Consider the following 21,320-nt stretch of genomic DNA (forward strand, 5'->3'; position numbering starts at 1 on the left):
ATTTCCCTTCACTCCTTTCCACCCTTCATAAGCGGGGGTGGGCACAAACCCGGGCTGTTGAAAATAATGTGAGCTGCTGTTCTATCAGCTTTCCAGACTGATTCATATCCTTTCTGAAGAGGCATGCGAGGCTGGCAAGAATTTTATTTTGCTGCCCTCTACTTTGTTGTCCTGTGCTATACAATTGTTATTGAAGAACTGCAATTATTAGCAGGAAGCACTGTGGCAGCGTAGATATCACAGCCTGTTCAGTTTAGATATGAGAGGGTATAGTACAGATTCCAGTCAAAATATCTTGGGAAACACATAACCACTCAGCCACCCAAAAATGTTAGAATACATTTGTATAAGGAAACAGGTGATAGGATTTATTCAGTTCTAATTAATATCCTATAGGGGGAACCCTTGATCAATATTAGCATGCCTATCCATACCAGGGCAAAGTAAATCTTCTCTGACTATCTCATAAGCCCGAACCTGGTGGTTTTATTTTGCTTTTAATCCAAATAGACTTCAGTGGGGGCTTGCCAGAGTAAGAAATGCAAGATTTGTCTTTAAACTATTCATGTAAAAGGCATGCCTCTTGACTCACACTGCTGTAAATCAGGAGCAACTCCAGTGAAGGCCATGGTGTTATACCAGTGTAAACTGATGCAGGTAAGAAGAGAATCAGGCCCAAACAGGTCTCCTGAGCAGACATATATGGCGGTACCATGGTGTGATGCAGCATTATGATGTAATAACATTGCATCTCTCCATGAAGGTGTAATGTTATGGAAACAACCCATAACAGTGAGTAACCATGCCACTGCACCACAAGGCTCACTAACCACAAATGCTCACTCTATGCCAGCAGTTCCCAACTTTTTCCAGATGGGGACCCATTTTGACAATTCAGGAAGATTTGGTGACCCAAGGCAATTCAAAAACTGGGGGAAGAGGGAGGGCAGAGCCATCTGGGGAGACAGTTGGCGACCCTTTTGAAATGTAATGGCGACCCATATTTGGGTCCTGACCCATAGGTTGGGAAGCCCCACTCTATGCCAATATGAAGAACCATCAGTTGTCAGTAGGGTTGCCAGGTGTTCAGTTTTGAACCGGACAGTCCGGTATTTGAGGGTTCTGTCTGGGAAACAAATTGAGAAAATACCGGACATATAAAATGTCCGGTATTTTCTAATTAGGTAAGTTTTATTTTTATTAGGAGTATCAGTACGTAATTGTGAACTTCCTGGCTGGTAGACATGCTATGCTGGGGCAGGGGAGAAGAGGGGGGCCAGGGGGGATGGAATCCCCGGGTCCTGTCTCGTTTGTGCTTCGTTTGTGCCCCGCTGCCCCCGACCCCTTCCCAGTCAGCCCTGATTCCCACTGGCCAGTTCTCCCCCTTCCCCCCCGGCCATCTCCACTCTCCCAGACCCCCTCCTAGCCACCCCTGCTTCCCACCGACTGGTACCCCCCCCCCCCCCCGATCTCCCCTGGCCAGCTCTGCTGCCCGCACCTGCCCCGCCAGCCCTGCTTCCCGCCGGTCTGTCCTCCCCCCCACCAGATCTTCCCCGGCCAGCCCCACTGCCCCCGACCCCCACCAGCCCTGCTTCCCACCGGCCGGTCCCCCTCATGGCCAGCCTCGCTCTCCTCACATCTGAGATCAAGTGTATCTGGCATTTTTTTTTAAGACATCTGGTAACCCTAGTTGTCAGTGACTACTCTGTGATTAAGAACTGCCATCCCTCCTCAGTTTCCTTCTATGATGTTGGGTGCTTCTCTCCTTTTTTTTCTTTCTTTCTGCTGTAAGGATGTGCAGCCACTTTTAAGGGAGATGCAAATCAAGCCTCCTGTCATTGGGCCATAGCCCCTCTAGAGCCAGGCATTCTGAAGGATGTGCTCTCCAGAAGGAACAAGTTGCAGACTTGCTGGGAAAGAGGGAAGCAGGATAAAACACAGGACCTGTTCCTCACTAAAAGGAGACCCTGGGGATAAAACAAAACCTGCTGTATGGTTAAGTGACCTAGGGAAGGAGCTTGGGAAAGGCAAGCTGAAGAGAATGGGCCTCATATTGATTTCAGACTTACCTCAGCAAGTGTGATTTAGGCCTGTGTTTGTAGCAGGAGAAGAATGTGGCCTGGCATCAGAGAAAAAGTGTGGGCCTGTAGCCTGGTGTGTGTGTAACCCACACACCTATGGGATGTGGTTCACTGTCCCATGTAGTGGCACTTAGACCACTTACAGCAAGAGTTAAGAATGAGTGAGCTCTACAGCCTAAGCTGACCACCAACTGGCTTTATAGCTCAAACTGTAGAGCTCCAGTGGTCTTAGGTTCAAATCTGTGTAAAGGTGTTGGGGTTGACAGCTTCATCAGCTCCCTGTGCAAGTGGGGGGGCTGCCCTGTACTGTTCAGACTCCTTTTGAGAGGTGGGGCTTCCAGAGTGGGTGAGAGGTAGTCCCACCTCTCACTCCCCTATGTTAACAGCTGGATCTGAATTATAATTACAGTTGGCAAAAAAAAAAAAAAAAAAAAAAAAAAAAGGAAATGGAGAGAAAAGAAACAAGGAGCACTAGCAATGGGCTGTACCAGATCATTTGAACCCCCTGCTGGAGATTTCATTGCCCAACCACACCCCACACCAGAAAAGGGCAGTGGAGAGGGTTCTCCAAGCTACCTAAAATGGCTGTGTAGGATCCAATCAGAGCTCAGTAGCCTAGTATAAGAAGCACTGCAGGGCTCAAGGGAATTCAGTTCCTTGCTGGTGCTGTAGGAGTGAGACGGACAAACAGACAATGAATGAATGAATGAATGAATGAATGAAGCAAGCTACAGACCCCTGGACTGGGCAGTGTTGCTAGATGCTGGGGAGAGCAAGAAGAAACTCTGAGCTGGTTGTTGGGACAAGGCCCTGAGGTAAGGGTGAGGGTGAGGCTGTGGGCAAGTGGCTCAGGGACTTAAAGAAGCTGTATGACATAATTAAAGGGATAAAGCAAACTGGAGGCTGTCTGCAAGGTTTGTAGGCTGGGCTCTGGAGTAGAGGGTGGGCCCAGGTTCCCCCCACACCCCATTAGCCATTAGGAGGAAGTGGTCTGGATATTGAGGCACTCCAGAGGGGGCACTGAAGTCTAGTAGCTGAGCTGGAGAGTTGCAGCCAGAAGGCCCAAGAAGGGAAGCTATTGTCACCAGGGAGGGAGGCCTAGGACAGCACTTTATCCCAAAGCAAGGACAAACAGAGAGGGCAGGCACATGAACTTGTCCAGAGGGATTCTCGTGATGGGTGTTTATGCCCTTTGTGTCTTGCTTGTGGCAGGCTATGGAAAGTCTTCTCCACCCAGGTTAGGATATTCAGTTAGGAAGGCTAAGGTTGGCAGTTGTTAGACTTTACATATTCAAAGTCTGTCCCTCAAGCCACCAGATCCATGACTTTTTTTTTCTTGATTTATTCTGTTTTTTTAATCTCTAAATTGTGTGTCCCTCAGTCTTTAAAAAGGAAGAACTTCTTTATTCTCAGCAGAGTGTGACTCTGAAATGTATTAATATTTATTTAGAGGTTTGAGAACATTTGCATCCTTTGTTTCTCAGATGTCAGTATATACAACAGGTCATGTCTGCAATGATTTTTTTTTCTTTCTGGAATTTTTTGAGGATTTCAAAGATTTATTGTGATCATCCATTACTTTGTTCCAGAATGTCCCCTCCCTCCATCCTGACTAAAGCCAAGCTAATAAGCATTTTAATTAGTTTCTTATTCCTAAACACATGCCCTCATTTTTCTGACAGAAAGGAGGGCAAGCCTATTTCCTTAAAACATGGTGATGAGTTTTATACTGGGGCTTCTGTCCATGCTCAGTAAAACAGGCTATATATATAAATAAAAGCATACAGAATACTCGATCTCAGTGAGCTGTCACTGGGACTTACCATTGGTCTGTGTTTGCCAGATAGCATCAGCGAAGCCCCACAAAGCAGGGAATATGAAGAATACAGCAAGTTGGTTTGGGTGAGGTTTCCATAGCAGTAGTGGTATTATGCAGGCAAGGTTTGTAATCGAGGCTGTATGTTTAGGAGAGAGGAGGAGAAAATGTAATTACCAGTATAAACTGGAAATCCATTAGACATACAATGTTCCAGAGTCTACTGGAAACTGTCTTCAAACACTATTGAATAAAATAAGGTCAGTGAATCAGGAAGGCTCTGACATTTGTACTCATCAGTTTAAAGTTTCACTGCAGTACTCCCTTGGTCATCAATTAATACTGTACAATGGAAAGCTTTGATACAGGCCTGGTTTCATATAATCATCCCAGTGCATGCACTAAACAGAGGAATTCTGAGCTAATGTTGATGTTAACCCATAAATGAAGAACTATCAGTGGAAATAGCCAAGTCACTGAGTAGGCACAGAGAACCCCAGAAAACTTAGAATGCAGCAACCTTTCAGTTATATACCAGTAGACACATACATTACATTAGGATTCCATTTTCCATATGCTATCCTTTAAATATAGATTTTGGGGGTTTTAAGGCTGCAAGAGACTATTAGGCTTACCTAGGCTGCCCATTGTAGGGGCAGCTGGTATTTTGTCTTTCTGCATAGATTGAGAATGTTAGTGACATGGGTGATGGGTATAAAGAACAAGGGGAGGCTAAGCCACACCTGCTGCCACTACTATAGACTCGCTGATGGACACAAGGGCTGTGGTGACCCTACCTCTTCCACTTCCTGTTCAGCCCCTTCCCTGAGGCCCCTCTCTGCCCGATGAGTCTTCCTCTGTTCCACATACATGAACTCTGGAGGTCCCCATGACTCACCATGTCCCTCCTCAGACCCGTCTCATGGGGCTGGAGGCTGAGGAGGTTGGCAGAGGAGTCTTACAGTGAGTGGGGAGGGTGAGGAGGAAGGCCAAGTGGGTAGAGACTGGAGATGGAGTGAGAGTAGTAGGGCTGCAGGTGGATGAGGCGGGATGGGGACCTAGCCTCCCTCATGGAAAGTGTCACCCCCAGTGCCACCCATAGTTAGTGAGTCCCTGCATTTTGCTCTCACTCTCCAAGGTCCTTATTCACAGCTCTGCTTCACTGAAGTCAGGAGACAGAGGGGTGGACAGTGGCTTTGAATCAACCCTTTTAAAGACTATAATTTCTTTGTTGTCCTTAAGCTAAAATAAATCATGTAGAAGGATAAATAAAGAGCAAAAATATATATGGGGAAAGCTGAACACTTAGAACCTGCAGTTTATTTCTTTCTAGTTTTCATATCCCCTACTCATAACTCCAGTCAGCTGAAGAAATGGGCTGTGCCCACGAAAGCTCATGATACCATCTATATGTTTTGTTAGTCTATAAAGTGCTACCAGACCATTTTTTTTTTTTCTGTAACAGACTAACTCGGCTACCCCCTGAAGCTCTAAATTTAAAATTACCTTAGGAAAAATTTCTAGGGCAATGCACATGGAATCAAGCAATGTGGTTTCTATTAATAAAGGGAATTCAGGACAATTCAGTGTAATAAACTTTCTTCAAATGTCACTGGAATCTCATTTTCAGATACAAAGCTGCAAATGAAACACTTTCCTCTATTTTTTGGTCTTGGTAAAATATTTATTGGGACAGACTTTTTCGTAATGTCTACTGGAAAGCGCCCTTAAACAGATCTATCACATAAGTCTCTTCTCATAGTACCCTTACACACTTCTTGTCCATATGCAGCACTTTTACTCTTCCCCAGGACCCAAGCTAACATGGTAGCTCATTACTCACTGGGTTTTTAACTATAAGTAAGCAAGGTGTTTGGCCCTGACAGATCTATTAGTAAGTTCAGATTGTACTGAAGCAAATAACAGTATTGCAATTGACTTCATGTGGATCAGGATTTGGACCAGCAATGCGACAATCTAGCATTGGTTACATTAACTCTAAAGAACTAACTACTCAGCCTGAGAGTATATTGTATCACCAAAAGCAGGGTGAGCTCAGCTTGGCAGGAGTACAAAGATATGGAACAGAGTCAAGCTGTATATTCAAGTCATTCCATTAACTGTGACTTCTTTCATTCCCAGGCCTTCTCATAAAGGAAGTTGTCTCTTGGTATATCTTGTTCTAACTGGTAGCCTAGAGCGTAATGCCCCCTTTCCATGGTCTGGGAAGAGAACACAGGATTTTTCTTACCAAATGAGACAATTGATTCTCCAAGCACTTTTTACTTACCTAATGCAAATAGGGCTTTTCTGCCAGTAAACTGAGAAATCTTTCCGAAGAGCAGAGTGAATTTGTAACTGAAAAGGAGATCATCACATAACCAACATAATGTATCCCCAGGGCACAAGTCACATAAGACTAAAGAGAAGAGAACAGACACATGGCATTACTATTCACAGACTACAGCTGGCCTTTGTGGATGAACTCTGCACCCCGGTCTACACTAGGAATTTATTTCAAAATAACACACACCACCAGGTTGAATTTATAAGAGGAGCATCCACACACATTGCAAAATAATGGGCTGCAGAATTCAAAATCTGTACTCCTGCTTTTCATCAGGAATTATGCTAATTCCAAAATAGTCATTTCAAAATAGCGGTAATGTGGACGCATCAATGCTGCTATTTCTAAATAGCTACTCCTGGTTACATCTACACAGCAGCATTATTTTGGAGTACCTGACATTAATCCAAAATACCATAGTGTATGTCTACACTATAAGCCTTTTTTTCAAAATAATGTCTAGCTGAAGGACTTCTGACTCTGACTCCTGTAACCCTCATTTCATGAGGATTAAGGGAAGTTGAAGGAAGAGTGCTCTTCTTTTGACTTCCTGGTGCGTAGACAGCATCAAAAGCCAAATTAAGCTATTTTGTCTTCAGCTATACATGGCTGAAGTTGCGTAACTTAATTCAACTTTCACCCGGCTGTGTAGACATACATAACCCACCAGAGTAATTTGAACGAATTACTCCCCAGTGCTGCTTGGGGCTCTAAGTCCAAGGTAGCATGTCTACGTTAAGGGAGCCTGCCTCAGATTAACTTCAAGGCTTCCCCATAGTGTGGACATGCTAGTTCAAATGTGTTAAATCGGGAGTTAAGTTGAATTTAGTAATTTGGAAATAGCTTCTTACTGTAGACATGGCCTGAAGGTCTGATTCTCAGATTTGGTGACTATTCATAGAGTGTAGACATGATCAATAAAGCACAGTTATGTGGCTCTGCTGTCAAGTCTCTGGAATACCAGGCCTCCAGCAGCATTCCTATCCCAGTTCCCAATGAGAACTGCACCACAGCCATAGCATTTCTTTTAAAGGAACAGGAGCTGCATTTGGAGTCGTATTTACCCCTGAGATCAGCCCTCAGAGTAATATGTGATGGGGTCTACAGGCTCCACTCTGAACCAGGGCAGGGAGTACAGCAATACTGGCCTGCCCTTTAAGAGGTGCAAAGCATGGTCTCAGTGGAGGAACAATTGAATGAACTACATAAAGCATTGAGAGTGAGGAGAGTCTGCTAAACCAGTGACCATGTTTCAAACTGAGGAGGTCCAGACTGCTACGAAGTGACCTGGGGTTATGTCATGTGGGGTAATTCAGTAACTAAGGGCACATCTATGCTATAGTGTTATTTCGGAATAACTCGTGTTATTTTTAAATAACAAGGTGAATATCCACACAGCAAGCCCATTATTTAAAAACAACAGGCTTCTTATTCCAGAATAATAAAACCTCATTTCATGAGGAATAATGCCTATTGCAAAATAGTTATTTTGAAATCGCGGGAGGGTGGATGGTCCACTGCTGCTATTTCGAAATAGGTCCTCCCCAGGGCCATTCAAAGTAATTACTCCCCAGTGCTTCCTACTACTCTAAATCAAGGCAGTGTGTCCACATTATGGAAGACTTTCTTGGACTAATTTTTAGGCTTCCTAGTAGTGTGGACAGGCTATTCTGAAATGGTTATTTTGGGAGTTATTATTCCAAAATAATTTATTTTGAAATAGGTTGTCTACGCTACAAGAGTAAGTTGGACACTTTGAGAGAAACCCTACTGCTCTGGGTTGGACCTGGTGGAGTGGGTAGGACCAAGTCCCCCAATCTCGCTCCCTTCCCTTTTTGTTTCTAGTGACAACATGTGGGGGGAGCAACTGAAGCATAAGGAGGTGACTGAGGCTACTGACAGGAAGACTAGATCAATAAACCGTAAGACCATGATCTGACCACTAGGTCCTCTGGTCACCAGACCTTCTTGCTACACAGTGGGTTAAAGAACTCTCTACTGTTCTCTGGCTGAGATTTGGATTTGAGTTCTAGTCTCCATAAAAGAACATTATGCATCCCCCAAAAGGGAATGAATCTTACCTATAAAAACATTCTCCTACGTGGCTATTGGATGTCACTTGATCCCTTCAAAAATTAGTAATGGTGACATCCTGTCTCTCTGGTTGTGCATGGTGCCATGCAACCCTTACTTCTGCTCTGTTGCTGAGGGCAGTATGGCCTTCAGAGTTGGGTGCCAGGGAAGCAGCCACTGCTTTCCACTCTGCCTTCAGAGCTGGGTGGCTGGAGAGCGGTGGATGCAGGCTAGGCATCCAGCTTTGAAGGTAGCACTGCTGCCAGCAGCAGCTCAAAAATAAGGGTGGAGTGGTATACCCGGAGAAGATCTGGAGTCTTCTGAAACTTACTATATTAGTGCCTCAGACAAAACATGAGCCAGGACAAAGGTAAACCTGACGAATGACAAGGCAGTATGATAATCTTAAAGAAGATAAAACTTGTATTGGAACTACAGATTGTGGTTATGTCTAGACTGCAGGCTTCATTCGGAAGAAGCTTTTCTGGAAGAGATCTTCCAAAAAACTTCTTCCAAAAGAGAGCATCCACACTACCAAAGCGCATCAAAAAAGCAATCTGCTTTTTCAAAAGGTAGTGTCCATTCAATGTGGATGTTATCTCACATTTAAACTCTGATTGCTATGGAAGGAGTGGCCACCAGGGCACCTGTGCTTTTTCCTTTTTCCTCGTCTTTCAAAAGAACTCCCTCTTCCCTGTCCACACGTGCCTTTTTCTGAAAGAACTCTTTTGGAAAGTCTTCTTCCTCATAGAAAGAGGTTTACCAGTGCCAGAAAAATCCCTCTTTTTTTCGATTTTTCTTGCAGAAGAATGAGATTGCAGTGTGCACATAATTGAATTTTTTTTTGGAAAAACAGCTGTTTTTCTGAAAAAAACCCTCTGTAGTGTAGACATACTCTGCATCTCCTTAAACCAGGACTCTCTGGTGTGGCAACGTCCACGGTCCGACACGACCTTAAGTGTTGCTGGGCCAGAGACCCCCAATGGCTGGGAGTCATGCAGCAGGAGAGCTGGCACCTGGGAGCACTGCTGGGCTGGGAGCCTGGCAGAGCTGGCAGCAACCTTGCAGCAGAGCTGGGGACACACTAGCCCAGCAAGGGAGTTGGGGCTGCAGCTGCCCAGTAGGTAGGCTGGGGCCATGGCAGCCCAGCAGCCAGCCAAGCCAGGAACAGCCCAGCAGTGGGCTGGGGAACTGCCCTAGTCTGGCAAATTCCCTTGTTTGGAATAGGGATGAAAGCAACTAGTCGACTGTATGATAAGTATACTTATCAGATAGTCAACTCAACTAGTCGCTTCCCACCCACCCCTTGCTGCCTCTATCAGAGAGAGGCATTTAAATCAACTATACACTTAGCCAGATAATCACATTTTAACATCCTTAGTTCGGAACCAGTCAGGTCCCAAGGGTACCAGACCAGGTAATTCTAATCCGTAGTGATTTTTTTGTTTTGTTTTGTTTTGTTTTTTTTTTGGACCTGCTCCAGAACACAGGGTGAGCTAATCAGAAATGGCTTAGTGTCCTTTATTTGCAAATCCCATTTTAGAAGTTCCTAACTTTTGTTCCAATTTTTATGCTGCCTCCTGTAATAGCACTGACTCCTGTCTTTCTAAAACCATCATTGATTTTAGAAATAGAAAATAAATATTTGATAGAATTTTAAACAACTTAATAGATCTATTAGTTTAACAGTCTTAAACAAAACTAGAATCAAATGAATATGCAATACTTAAAAAACAATTAATAACATTTTAATTATCACTGATATTGCCAACTAACATGCCAGATGATGTTGTAAAGACCAGGACTTTAACAGGGTTCGAAAAAGAAGTAGATAAATTAATGGAGGATAGGTCCATCAATAGCTTTTAGCTAGGATGGGTACAAATGGTGCCTGTAGTCTGTCAGAAGCTGGATTGGGTTCAGCTTGATTACCTGTTCTGTTCATTTCCTCTGGTGCATCTGGCATTGGCCACTGTTGGAAGACAGGATCCTGGGCTAGATGGACCTTTGGTCTGACAGGCTATGTCTACACTGCATTCCTCTTTCAAGAGAGGAATGCAAATGCAGCTGAGCGAAATTGCAAACAAAGCAAGGATTTGAAATTCCCATGCTTCATTTGTATAATTGCATCAGGCCACTATTTCGCAAAACCATATTTCAAGATAAAAAACACTATGTAGATGCGGTTATTTTGAACGAAACCCCTTCTTTCGAAATAACCATTATTTCGTATGTAGATTTAATGGTTATTTCGAAAGAAGGGGTTTCTTTCAAAATAACTGCGTCTACATGGTGTTTTTTAATCTCGAAATAAGGTATTGCGAAATAGCGGCTGGACGTGATGATGCAAATGAAGCACGGGAAATTCAGATCCGTGCTTCATTTGCAATTTTGCTTGACTGCATTTGCATTCCTCTCTCGAAAGAGGAATGCAGTGAAGACATACTCACACAGTATTGCTGTTTTTATGTTAATACGTTGATACATTATTGAACAGATACAAATATAAAGGACTTTTGAAAACCTCTTTTGATGTAAATGCAAAATAATTTATTCCCAATATTTTTTCTATGTTTTGGTTTTGTTACTGCCAGCTTTCTGTAATTGCAGAGCTCCACATTAATTAAAGTTGTATTAGGCAGTAATTTAGCCTTGTCAAGAATATTACCTGTTATTGAACATATTTTATTGTGAGTGATTATCTGGTAGATGAAATAGTATAAAAGCAGAGGTATATTATAGAAAGATCAGGCATAACAAAGACCATTCAGTCCCACCTTTGTATAGTCACCAGCAAGGAATGCCTGTTCAAACCCACTGTACATCGTCAGAGGGATTAGGAAACACTGTCGCTTATCTTTAAGATGCCGAAAAGTTGCAAGGAATGTGGACCAAAAGGACTGTGCCTGCATCTTTTCTGTCTCACTCTCTTTTTGGCTGTCTTTGATTTGATCCAGAAATATAACAATCAGCAGCACAGCTAGCACACCACTACCTGCAAGAACAAAACAAATGAATGAAAAACAGGAGGGAAGCCAAGAAAATGACAAGACAGTTTATTTATTATTTATTCAGATTTAATGCTTAGTTCTGGGTCACATGTTTTGGTGACCTAAAGACTGGTTTAAACAAGAGCCTGCAGGTCATTACTGTATAATTAAAGATGCCTGGTCTGAGTTCAAGACCGCAATATGCTGCTGTGCACCTCTCAGCATTCCCTCAGTTTAGGTGTGAGATACATGTTATGACAGCCACAAAGTCAGCTGCACTATTACATCAGAACAATCTCTCTTCCAAGTCACATCAAGGGGTCTTAGGGAGGCTAGCATGAAAGAGTTCTCTTTGCATCTATCAACAGTTCCTAGCTCACCAAGAGACCAGTGCCAAGATATTCATGGTTAGTAACAGTTATCCCAATAATATTTGGCAGCAGATGGGAATAACAGACTACAGGTAGAATTTTAACTTTTATTTTCCTGGCTCCCACTACAGATTTCTTTTGTCATCTCAACCAATGCTGGTAGCCAACTTGCTGGTAGCCACTGTGTATAATTTCATAGCTCAACAGTGTGCCTTTATACCTAATATAAAAACTACAGATAACAGAGCATGTTGATAGCACAGATGATCATATACATCTAGAATCAAATTCTCCTGCCACTGTAATTGTATTCCAATAAAGTAAATTAGAACACAATTTTGCCCCATGATATCTGAAGTTGCAAAAGATAATAATCCCCTTAGTTAAAAACTCAGGGCCTCATCTTTTTGCCACACTGGTGTAAATTGGGCATCATTCAATTAAAATAAATGGAGTTATAAAGTGAGAGGAGATTCAGGAGGAAGCATGTTTTACATACTGCACATTCACGCTTCACTGTAACACTATAGTTGTACGTGTGCATCTGCCTAGTCGTTAATTCAGAAAGCCACATGCTTTGTGCTTCCAAATGCCGTGGCAGTCTTACAGTAAATTGCACAAAACCACTACATTCACTTCTTAGATATGTCCCCTTAAGACAGTGTTATATTGATGTTCTCAAGCAACTAAAGGTGCTCTGTTACTTCTGGAGTGATTGAGTTATTTTTAATTCTGTTAGACTATGTCTACACTGCAGGCTTCTTGCAGAGCGTCTATGCTGCACGTGCGTTCTTGCACAAGTAAATTTACAGTAAAGCATTGGAACAGAGGGCTTCTTGCGCAAGAGTTATTCCTCCCCTGAGGAATAAGACCTCTTGTGCAAGGGCTCTTGCGCAAGAAGGCAGTGTGGATGGGCAAGAAACCCCTATGGCTAAAATGGCCATCAGAGCTTTCTTACGCAAGAGTGTCCACGCTGCCATGGATGCTCTTGCACAAAAGCACATGTGGATGCGCTCTTGCATGAGACCTTTTGTGCAAGAATTCTTGCACAAAACAGTTCTTGTGCAAGAAGCCTGCAGTGTAGAAGTAGCCTCAGGATCTAGAGCAGTGGTCCCCAACGCGGTGCCCGCAGGCACTATGGTGCCCGCCGGACCATTTCTGTGTGCCCGCCGAGTGATCGGGGCCAGCCCCGCCCGCGGATGTGCAGTGCATGAGCGGCACTGGCCCTGGGTGTGTGGCGGTTAGGTGGCCCCGCCCCTGGGTGCACGGCATGAGGTCTGTGCCGGCCCTGGGCGTGCGGCACAGGCCCCGGCTCCAGACACGCAGCTCATGGGTGGTGGTGGCCCTGCCCCCAGGCACACAGGACATGGGCTGTTCCGGCTCCAGGCACGCGGCATTTGGGTGGCCCCACCCCTGGGCGTGCGGCGCATGGGTAGTGCCAGCTCTGGGCACGCAGCATATGGGTGGTCCCGCCTCCAAGCACATGTGTGGCCCCAACCCCGGGCACCCGGCAGCCCCAAAAGGTTGGGGACCACTGATCTAGAGCAGTATTATGATCTTACTACAGGGAAACAAGGAGAACAAGGGAAACCTGCAGGATGAACAGTCTACAAATTCTTCAAGTGGTTTGAGAGCACGTAACAGTTGTAAGGCTTATAAACAGAAAAGTCTACACTTTGCGTTAAAAAAACAAACAAAAAATCTCACCACCCCCTACAAGAGAACATAGCTATTTATTGTCCTCTCCAGCCAAAATTATGGTTATGAATGAAATATTCAGAAATTTGGGTTCCCTCAAGATCAGAAATTAGCATTTTTGATTAAGAGACCTTGAGACTGCTGGGATGAGGTCAGTGAAGGCAGGATTACATTCATTTTATATTAGCAGCGTAGGGGACCTCATATTAATCTGAGTTAAAACTCACTGCAAAAAGGTAGCAGCTCCAAGGGTATGTCTACACTACCCCGCTAGTTCGAACTAGCGGGGTAATGTATGCATACCGCACTTGCTAATGAAGCCCGGGATTTGAATTTCCCGGGCTTCATTAGCATAAGCGGGGAGCCGCCATTTTTAAATCCCCGCTGCTTCGAACCCCGTGTAGCGCGGCTACACGGGGCTCGAACTAGGTAGTTCGGACTAGGGTGCCTACTCCGAACTACCGGTACACCTCGTTTCACGAGGAGTAACGGTAGTTCGGAATAGGACCCTAGTCCGAACTACCTAGTTCGAGCCCCGTGTAGCCGCGCTACACGGGGTTCGAAGCAGCGGGGATTTAAAAATGGCGGCTCCCCGCTTATGCTAATGAAGCCCGGGAAATTCAAATCCCGGGCTTCATTAGCAAGTGCGGTATGCATACATTACCCCGCTAGTTCGAACTAGCGGGGTAGTGTAGACATACCCCAACATACTCCAGATGAGATGGGGAGGTGTATGAGAACTTCTTTTTTTTTTTTTTTTTTTTTTTTTTACTTCCTCCTGGCAGATTTGAGTGGGTTGCCAGGCTGCACATTCCTTTACATTGGCATAGTACAGAGAATGCATATATCTTTAAAAAACAGTCCTGTTGCAAGGTGAAACGCAGCATATAAGGCTGTCCAGTACTCAGCCTGGAATCAGGTGCATTATAAGCTTTACTCTCTGCTGTAAAATGTCTCTGAGGGACATGAGTGTTCTTCGTCTCAGACTGGATTCCAATCCAAGTTGTTTCATTGGCTGCATTAGTTCTAATTTACAAGTGTACTCTGAGGGGGAAAGCGGGTGTGAAAAGCAACACCTAACACTCTGTTCATGTGTCCTCAGAGCAGGAGATGTTGTGCTGCATTATCTTTTCCCCTTGTCAGCAGCTAGATCCTGGCTTCAGATCTAGGAAAATACTACAGTGGCAAAGCCCATCCTCACTAAGATGAGCAGACGGCCGTAAACTATTCCTTATACAGTTTGGACCTCCCTGGTCTGGCACCCTTGGGACCTGACCAAGCCTGATCCAGCAAGTTTGCCAGATAAGGGGAGGCCCCTCTGCTCCTGGCCCCCAGACTCTGCTCCTGGCCCCTGGCTGTGGGCCTCTGCTTCTAGCCGCTGATGCCAACTCTGTCTCCCAACCCTGGCTGCTGGGCCCAGGCTCTGCTTCAGGCTTCCCAGCTCTGCTCCTGGCCACCCGTTCCTGACTGCCAGCCACCGAACTCCAGCCACCAGGCTCCAGCCCCTGGCCTAGCTACAGCCCCGGCTGCTGAGCTCCAATTCTAGGACTCCACTTCCAACCACCAGCCTACTCTGCAGTCCAGCAACATCTGTGGTCCTGCTGTGCCATTTTTTTCCCTGTAAGTGCTCCAATCCTGGAGACCCATGGGGTCCCTGACGATGATGGACCATGGATGCTGCTGGACCAGAGAGTCCCAGACTAGAGAGGTTCCACCTGTTACTAATAGGTTTTTGGCCACATATAGACAGACAAAAAAGTCATTTGACCCACTGTACTAGCTCTAGGCCCCACTCTACACCATTAGCTTGGCCAGTGGAAGGAACTTATGAGCACTTTCACATACTCCATCCAGTGTGGGGCTGTGGAGGTGGTGGTAAGTACCTATGATACCAATCTACTGGCATCATAGTGGTGCTGCAAGTGGGTCTATTCCAAACGGTAGAATGAAAGCTGTTGTAAGGATTTTTTTTAAGTGGCAGTTACCATGTTTCTTCTATTTCAAATCCCTACTGTAGACAGGACACACTGCATTGTACAGGTTCTCTCCTAGGGTTCACTTCAACCAGCTAAAATGTGTAAAAGATACAACTTGTCCTGTGTCCACTACGGTTTTAATTGATTTTTAAGACCAGAAAGAACGATTATTTACTGTTACTTGAGTAATACAAATAAATATTCTGACTTCCTGCAGAAGAAGGCCAGTGAATTCCATGCAATCACTTCTGCATCAAACCCATAACTTGTGGCTGAGCTAGAGCGTAGCTTTTGGGAAGACATTCAGTCTTAATTTAAAGCCTTCAAGCGATGAAGAGTCTACCACATTCCTATGCTTTAAACTATGTGAGTGAACAATTAAGAAAACTCCTTTTATCCTGGCTTAGGCACATCCAAGAAAACAGATGTTCTGTCAGGGGCTGAGGGAAACTCTGGCAGTAAACTCAGGAAGGAAGGATCTGTAATGAGTCATTTTTGAACTGGAGGAGTGTGCTCAGAGGGTGTGTCTACATAGCAGCATTATTTTGGAATGACGGCTGTTATTCCGAAATAACTATGCGAGTGTCTACACAGCAATTCCGTTATTTTGAAATAATTTCAAACTAACTGATGGCTTATTCCAGCTTTTGTAAACCTCATTCTAAGAGAAATAACACCTATTCCAAAATAGCTTTTTCAAAATAAGGTATGTGCAGACGCTCTACTTCTGCTATTTAGAATGGCCCTGGTGAGGGGCTATTCGAAATTATTCCTCTGGGGCTCTAAATTGAGATATTTTGAAATAAGCTAGCACATCTACACTTCAGGGAAGCCTCCAAATTAGTCCAAGGTAGGCTTCCCTAATGTAGATGTGCTATTTTAGATTAACTATTCTGCAATAGCTTATTCTCAAATAACTGTGCAGTGGAGATGTAGCCAGAGCCTCTGTCACTCAGCTAGGGCTAAGCCACTCCAAATGATTCCAGATCTATGGATATAGGGTCCCTTTGAGAGCAGCCACTCCAGTAGGGTGACCACATAGCAAATGTGAAAAATCAGGATAAGGTGTGTGTATGGAGGGAGGTAATAGTCACCTATATAAGACAAAGCCACAACTATTGGAACTGTCCCTATGAATCTGGGACATCTGGTCACTCTACATTCCAATCAAACAACACTGCTAACCCCATTTGCTGTTTGATGGCACTGGCAGACTGCTCCTGCTCCAATCTCAACCTCTGCTTGCTCCTGCTCTGTTACAGTCCCAGCCCCAGTCTGTCCTTCTCCCGGCTTCTGCTTTAGCCTTGTTTCAACCCCATTCTTGATCCTTGTTCCTGTCCCCAGCCCAACCACTTATGCTTAACTGCTGCTGCTCCAACCACTATACCTGACCATCCAGTACTCAGTTTCTGACTGGTTGTCTAGGAAGAGGTGAAGATTCCTAGGGGGCCACATTTAGCCCTTTTCTTTTGGACACTGGCTAAAGAAAGACACATTGCATGGGGCTTTCCTCACCTGAAGTAAAGACTAGCCTAACCAGCAGAGGATTGTGTAGACTTAAATGTCTAAACTTTATCTCAATCATAATTTTTATTCTAAGTGAAAACATAAATGTAAAGGATATCCGGCTACTTTAAAGACTAAAGAAATAGAGTTGCACAAAGTAGCGAGGCTTCTTAGAGGAAAACTGGCTGCAAATGAAATCAAGGGTGCAGTTTCCTTTTACATTTGAGCTGACATAAAGAGAAAGGGGTTTTCCTTGAACTGTAAACAGTTCCCTTCTAAGTGATGTTTGGTTGAGACAGTTGGAAGCTCATACCAGTGTAGATGCCCAGCAAGGTATAGATTAAGGTCTTGGTTGGCCCACTCGACACAGAGATGTTAGCTGTAGCATTTGTCATGCAGTCATATGCTCCGCAACACATCAGATCTTCTTTGGAGACTTCCACTATTTCAGTAACAAGGAAAACAAAGGCAGAACATGAGGGAGGTCAGATAAGCCCAGTTCAAGGCAATAAGTAGAATGGATCCAAGTAACAAAGGTTGATCATAGATCCAAATGTCCCCTAAGTTCAGCAATATTCTAGTTTAGACATTTCCAAAGACAGGACCAGCTACGGAGTTGGAATCCTGAGTTGTGCTGTTCCAAAGTTTGGAACTGTTCTTAGCTGGGCTTTGGTTCACCCTACTCTTTATAAGACTTGTAGGGGGAGGCACATGCTTTCTAAGGCCTGAAGTCACCCTGCATAAATTTCAAAATGGTTGACAGTTCAGTATTCAAGGTTTTTTTTTATTTTTTTTATTGAAGCTTTATTTGAATTACTTGGGTCTGCAAACCAAGGCTGGAAATCTGAGGCAGAGGCTTCCCTGGGAGACTTTTTTCTGGATCACAAGAGATCTTGGGAATTGGTGCTTTTCTTGAAATATTGGACTTTAGCATGCCTATGAAAAAGAGTCAGAAGGGTTGCCATGTTAGTCTGTTAGTCATTAAAAACAATGACTACAGCTTGAAACTCTCTTAACCAGGATTCTCTGGACCAGCAACATCCATGGTCCAGCATGGATGTTGCAGGACTAGAGATGCCCAGCGGCAAGGATCCCTGTGGGACTGGCAGGGCTGTGGGCTGCCCACAATCAGCTGAAGGTGGGGCCACCCAGCTGAAGGTGGGCAGTGATGGCTGCCCAGTGGGGTTGGCAGAGCAGTAGGTAGAAAGCCGGCTGTGAGGCCAGTGAGCCGGGCCTAGGGGCTTGGTGGCAAGGGTCCAGAAATGACTTCCTCTGATCCGGCAAAATCCCTCATCCAGGGCCGGTTAGGTCCTGAGAGTGCCAGACCAGGGAGGTCCAACCTATAGTCCTAATTTTTTAGTCTCTAAGGTGCCATAGGAATACTCGTTGTGAAAAAAATACAAGTTAAATGAGCTTTCCTGAACCTAAACAAAAAACCTCAGAGCAAGTTCTGGGCAAAGATGGGATTGGCAAGATTCTTAATTTGACCAAAATGATCCTTTCACCTCTTTATATGTATTTCCAGTGCAGCAATAACTCCAGTCACAGTACTAAATAAATGGTTATCTGTAGAAATAGTCCTAATCTGTAATCACAGACCTGACTTCATCCTCATTTTTTGAGAATGGGAAGTTCGACTAAATATGGGGATCTCAGATTTTTCAGATGGGTCTAATTTGTTATAAGTCAAACCAACATTGTTTGGAACATCCCTACTGGGGGAGGGGAGGCAAGTGTACAAAATCCGTTTGGGATCCAATGGGGGTTACCTTCGATACTTGGGATATCAGGGAGGACACTGGACCATGATACCAAACTAGAACCCAGGTAACTTGAGTTCTTACCCCACAAAGAACCTTGATTTAGTCACTTCTCTGAATCTTAGTTTTCCATTTGGTAAAATGGAGCTAATGATGAAACCCTTTTTCACAAGATCCCTTATTCCTCGAAAAATGAGGTTTACAGGATCTTGCAGAAAAAGGGGGGTTTTCCGACAAATGGCCTCATCTACACAGGGCTTTTTAGCAGCAAAACCTCATCTGCAAAAAGGATCGGCAGAAGATATGCAAATAAGAGCACAATTTGCATATCTTCTGCTGAAAAAAAATGGCAGTGTAGACATAGCCAGAAGAGTGAACCTGAAGAGACGAGGAGGAAAAGAGAGAGAGCCTTAAAATTAATTCAACAGCTTTCATTGCAAAGATTGGCAGTTCCTGAATAAGTGGGAAGAGAGTATAGCTAAGTTGATTCCTTCTTTAAAAAGGCCTATTGTGGGGCTATTTTAAATATTAATTGCAGTTGGTTGGTGGGGCTATTTTAAATGTTTGCTGACCATATACACAAATCAAATTTACCTTTGGGGCAAGTCTACAGCACAGGGCTACATTGGTGCAGCTGCAATTTATATGGGCTTAGGCAGCACTGGAGAGCTGCCATGCGGTAAAAGTTAACAAGGTGGATAAAGCGATCACCTTGCTGTGGCCAGATTTGCATAGCTTTGGACCAGCGGAACTTCAGGAAAGCGATTTGTATTCCAGAAGCATGTTAAATAAACAAGGCCCCAGACTCTGTGTCATTCTGGAACCTTAAACAGACTGTAAATGGCCCATGGGGAGCAACCCTGGTCTAACGAGATTCTCCAGATGACACAGACCTGCCTCAGCAGTTCTACATCGCTGCCTGACACTGCGCTCGGGCTATTCTCAGCTGCTGCAAAGTCCCCTGGGGAGCCATGTATAATGCAGAGCTGTCCTGAGGCTCGGGAATGAAAAATAAATCTAGAACTCGATTCTGTTTGCCACTACAGAAGGCAAAACCTGGTGCTCTTTCTTCCCATGTGCAATAGCCTGGTGGTGACACAGGGCACTGAGGCAGTATGAGGCCTAGCTTCCAGCATCACAGAGGACCCACAGCCCTGAGGTCAGTAGATGCTCAGCACCTCTGGAAATCCAGCCCAAAGCAGTACTAGTGGGAGTGGGAGAGGAAAGGGAATGTTGCATTTTGTGTGGCTGTCTCCTTGGCTGCTTTTATCTCCTGTGTCATTCCCTCGTGATGCAGCCAAGCAGCATGTCGTGCCAGCCCCTAGATATTTTGGGAGCATCTCGATCTCCCATGAAAATCAGGATGTCCTGCCTTCATGGGGATGACTAGCTGATGGGTTTGGCCTGGCACGGGAAGGATGTCTGCCTTTTGTAAAGGTTTTATCTCAAATGAGCACATTTTACTCTTCCCCCCCGCCCTTCTCTCCTGATCTCAGTACAACAAAAACAAACATCGTTGGTGCTGAAAAGTACATGAGCATGCCCTTGTGGGATGGCATGTCAAAAATGAGGCTAAGAACTGGATGACCTGGAGATTGGAGTTTAGTTTCACCTGTGCACAAGGTATTTCCCATACTAGGCCCCCTGACAGGGGGAGAGAGGGCAAAGGGGGCAACTTACTCAAAGCCCTGAGATTCAAAAGGGCTTGGGTCTGCCAGCCAACACTGCGGCTGCTACTGCAGCCGTGGCCCCTGAAGTCCTGGGCCCTTTAAATCACCGCCAGAGCACCATACAGTATGCCCTGGGAAGCATTGAGGGCTGGGTTGCGGGGAGCTTTGATCTGGCGGTGCTGTGGGCTGGTTTCCCCTGGCTTGAGAGCTGCTCAATTAGTCTCTTTCACAAGAACAGCATCCAAAGAAGCCAATCAATGGGGGCGGGGGTGGGAGCAGAGGCCCACAGAGATGGCCTCAGCATTTTAAGGGCGATGTGCAAACATAAATGTAAGAGTGAGGGAAGCTCCTCAAAGTGGATCTGCTGTACCTTTGTGAGCCACAATACAGTTAAATACTAGCAAGAATGGACCTGATTCTCCACTATCTTGTAGCTTGTGGTGATGCTCACTAGTCTGATTTAGTAATGAGTTATATCCAGCTTGCTCAGGGGTAAAGGACTGGAGTAGAGATTCATACCCAGGGGATAAAAGTCTCAACCCTCAACCTTATGTAAGTCTTGAAACAAGGGTAACTGATTGGATAATATACTGAGACTTCTTACACTGTTAATAAAACCTGATGTGAGCTTCCTGACTATACACATTTCAACCCAATTTCTATTTGAACTCTGAACTCTAGTAGACAAAAACCTTCTTTGAAAGAAGCCATTTTGCTGGCTTGCCCCAGTGATGTCTGTAACTGCTTGCCACTCAAAAACCTCCCATTCCATTATATCCCAACCTTTGAATGCAGTAGGAAGAGGAATGTGATAATACTACATTATCCAATACTTCCTTCTTCAGGACATTGATCAAATACAACATCCTTGTTAACTACTGTTATCCCCATTTTAAAAATGGGAAATTGAACCAGGCAAGTTAAATGACTTGTCTAAACTACATGGAAATTCTGTCAGAGTGAGGATTAGAACGTAGGAGTCCAGGCACCCACTCCTATGTTCAAGCCCATAGACAGTTTTGCCTCTCAAGT

The 21,320-nt window shown here is 44.6% G+C and overlaps 1 protein-coding gene across 1 annotated transcript in view; it reads right to left on the reverse strand.

Moving 5' to 3' along the window:
• The window catches only part of UNC93A (unc-93 homolog A), a 35,112-nt gene that overhangs the window by 2,050 nt on the left and 11,742 nt on the right, over positions 1-21,320 (reverse strand). Inside the window, 5 exon segments of the mRNA XM_075924644.1 lie at positions 3,905-4,036; positions 6,188-6,235; positions 6,238-6,316; positions 11,095-11,312; positions 17,172-17,300. Coding sequence (XP_075780759.1) covers positions 3,905-4,036; positions 6,188-6,235; positions 6,238-6,316; positions 11,095-11,312; positions 17,172-17,300 — 606 coding nt within the window.

Source organism: Pelodiscus sinensis, chromosome 3 (assembly GCF_049634645.1).
Source record: "Pelodiscus sinensis isolate JC-2024 chromosome 3, ASM4963464v1, whole genome shotgun sequence".
NCBI classification, from domain to species: domain Eukaryota; kingdom Metazoa; phylum Chordata; order Testudines; family Trionychidae; genus Pelodiscus; species Pelodiscus sinensis.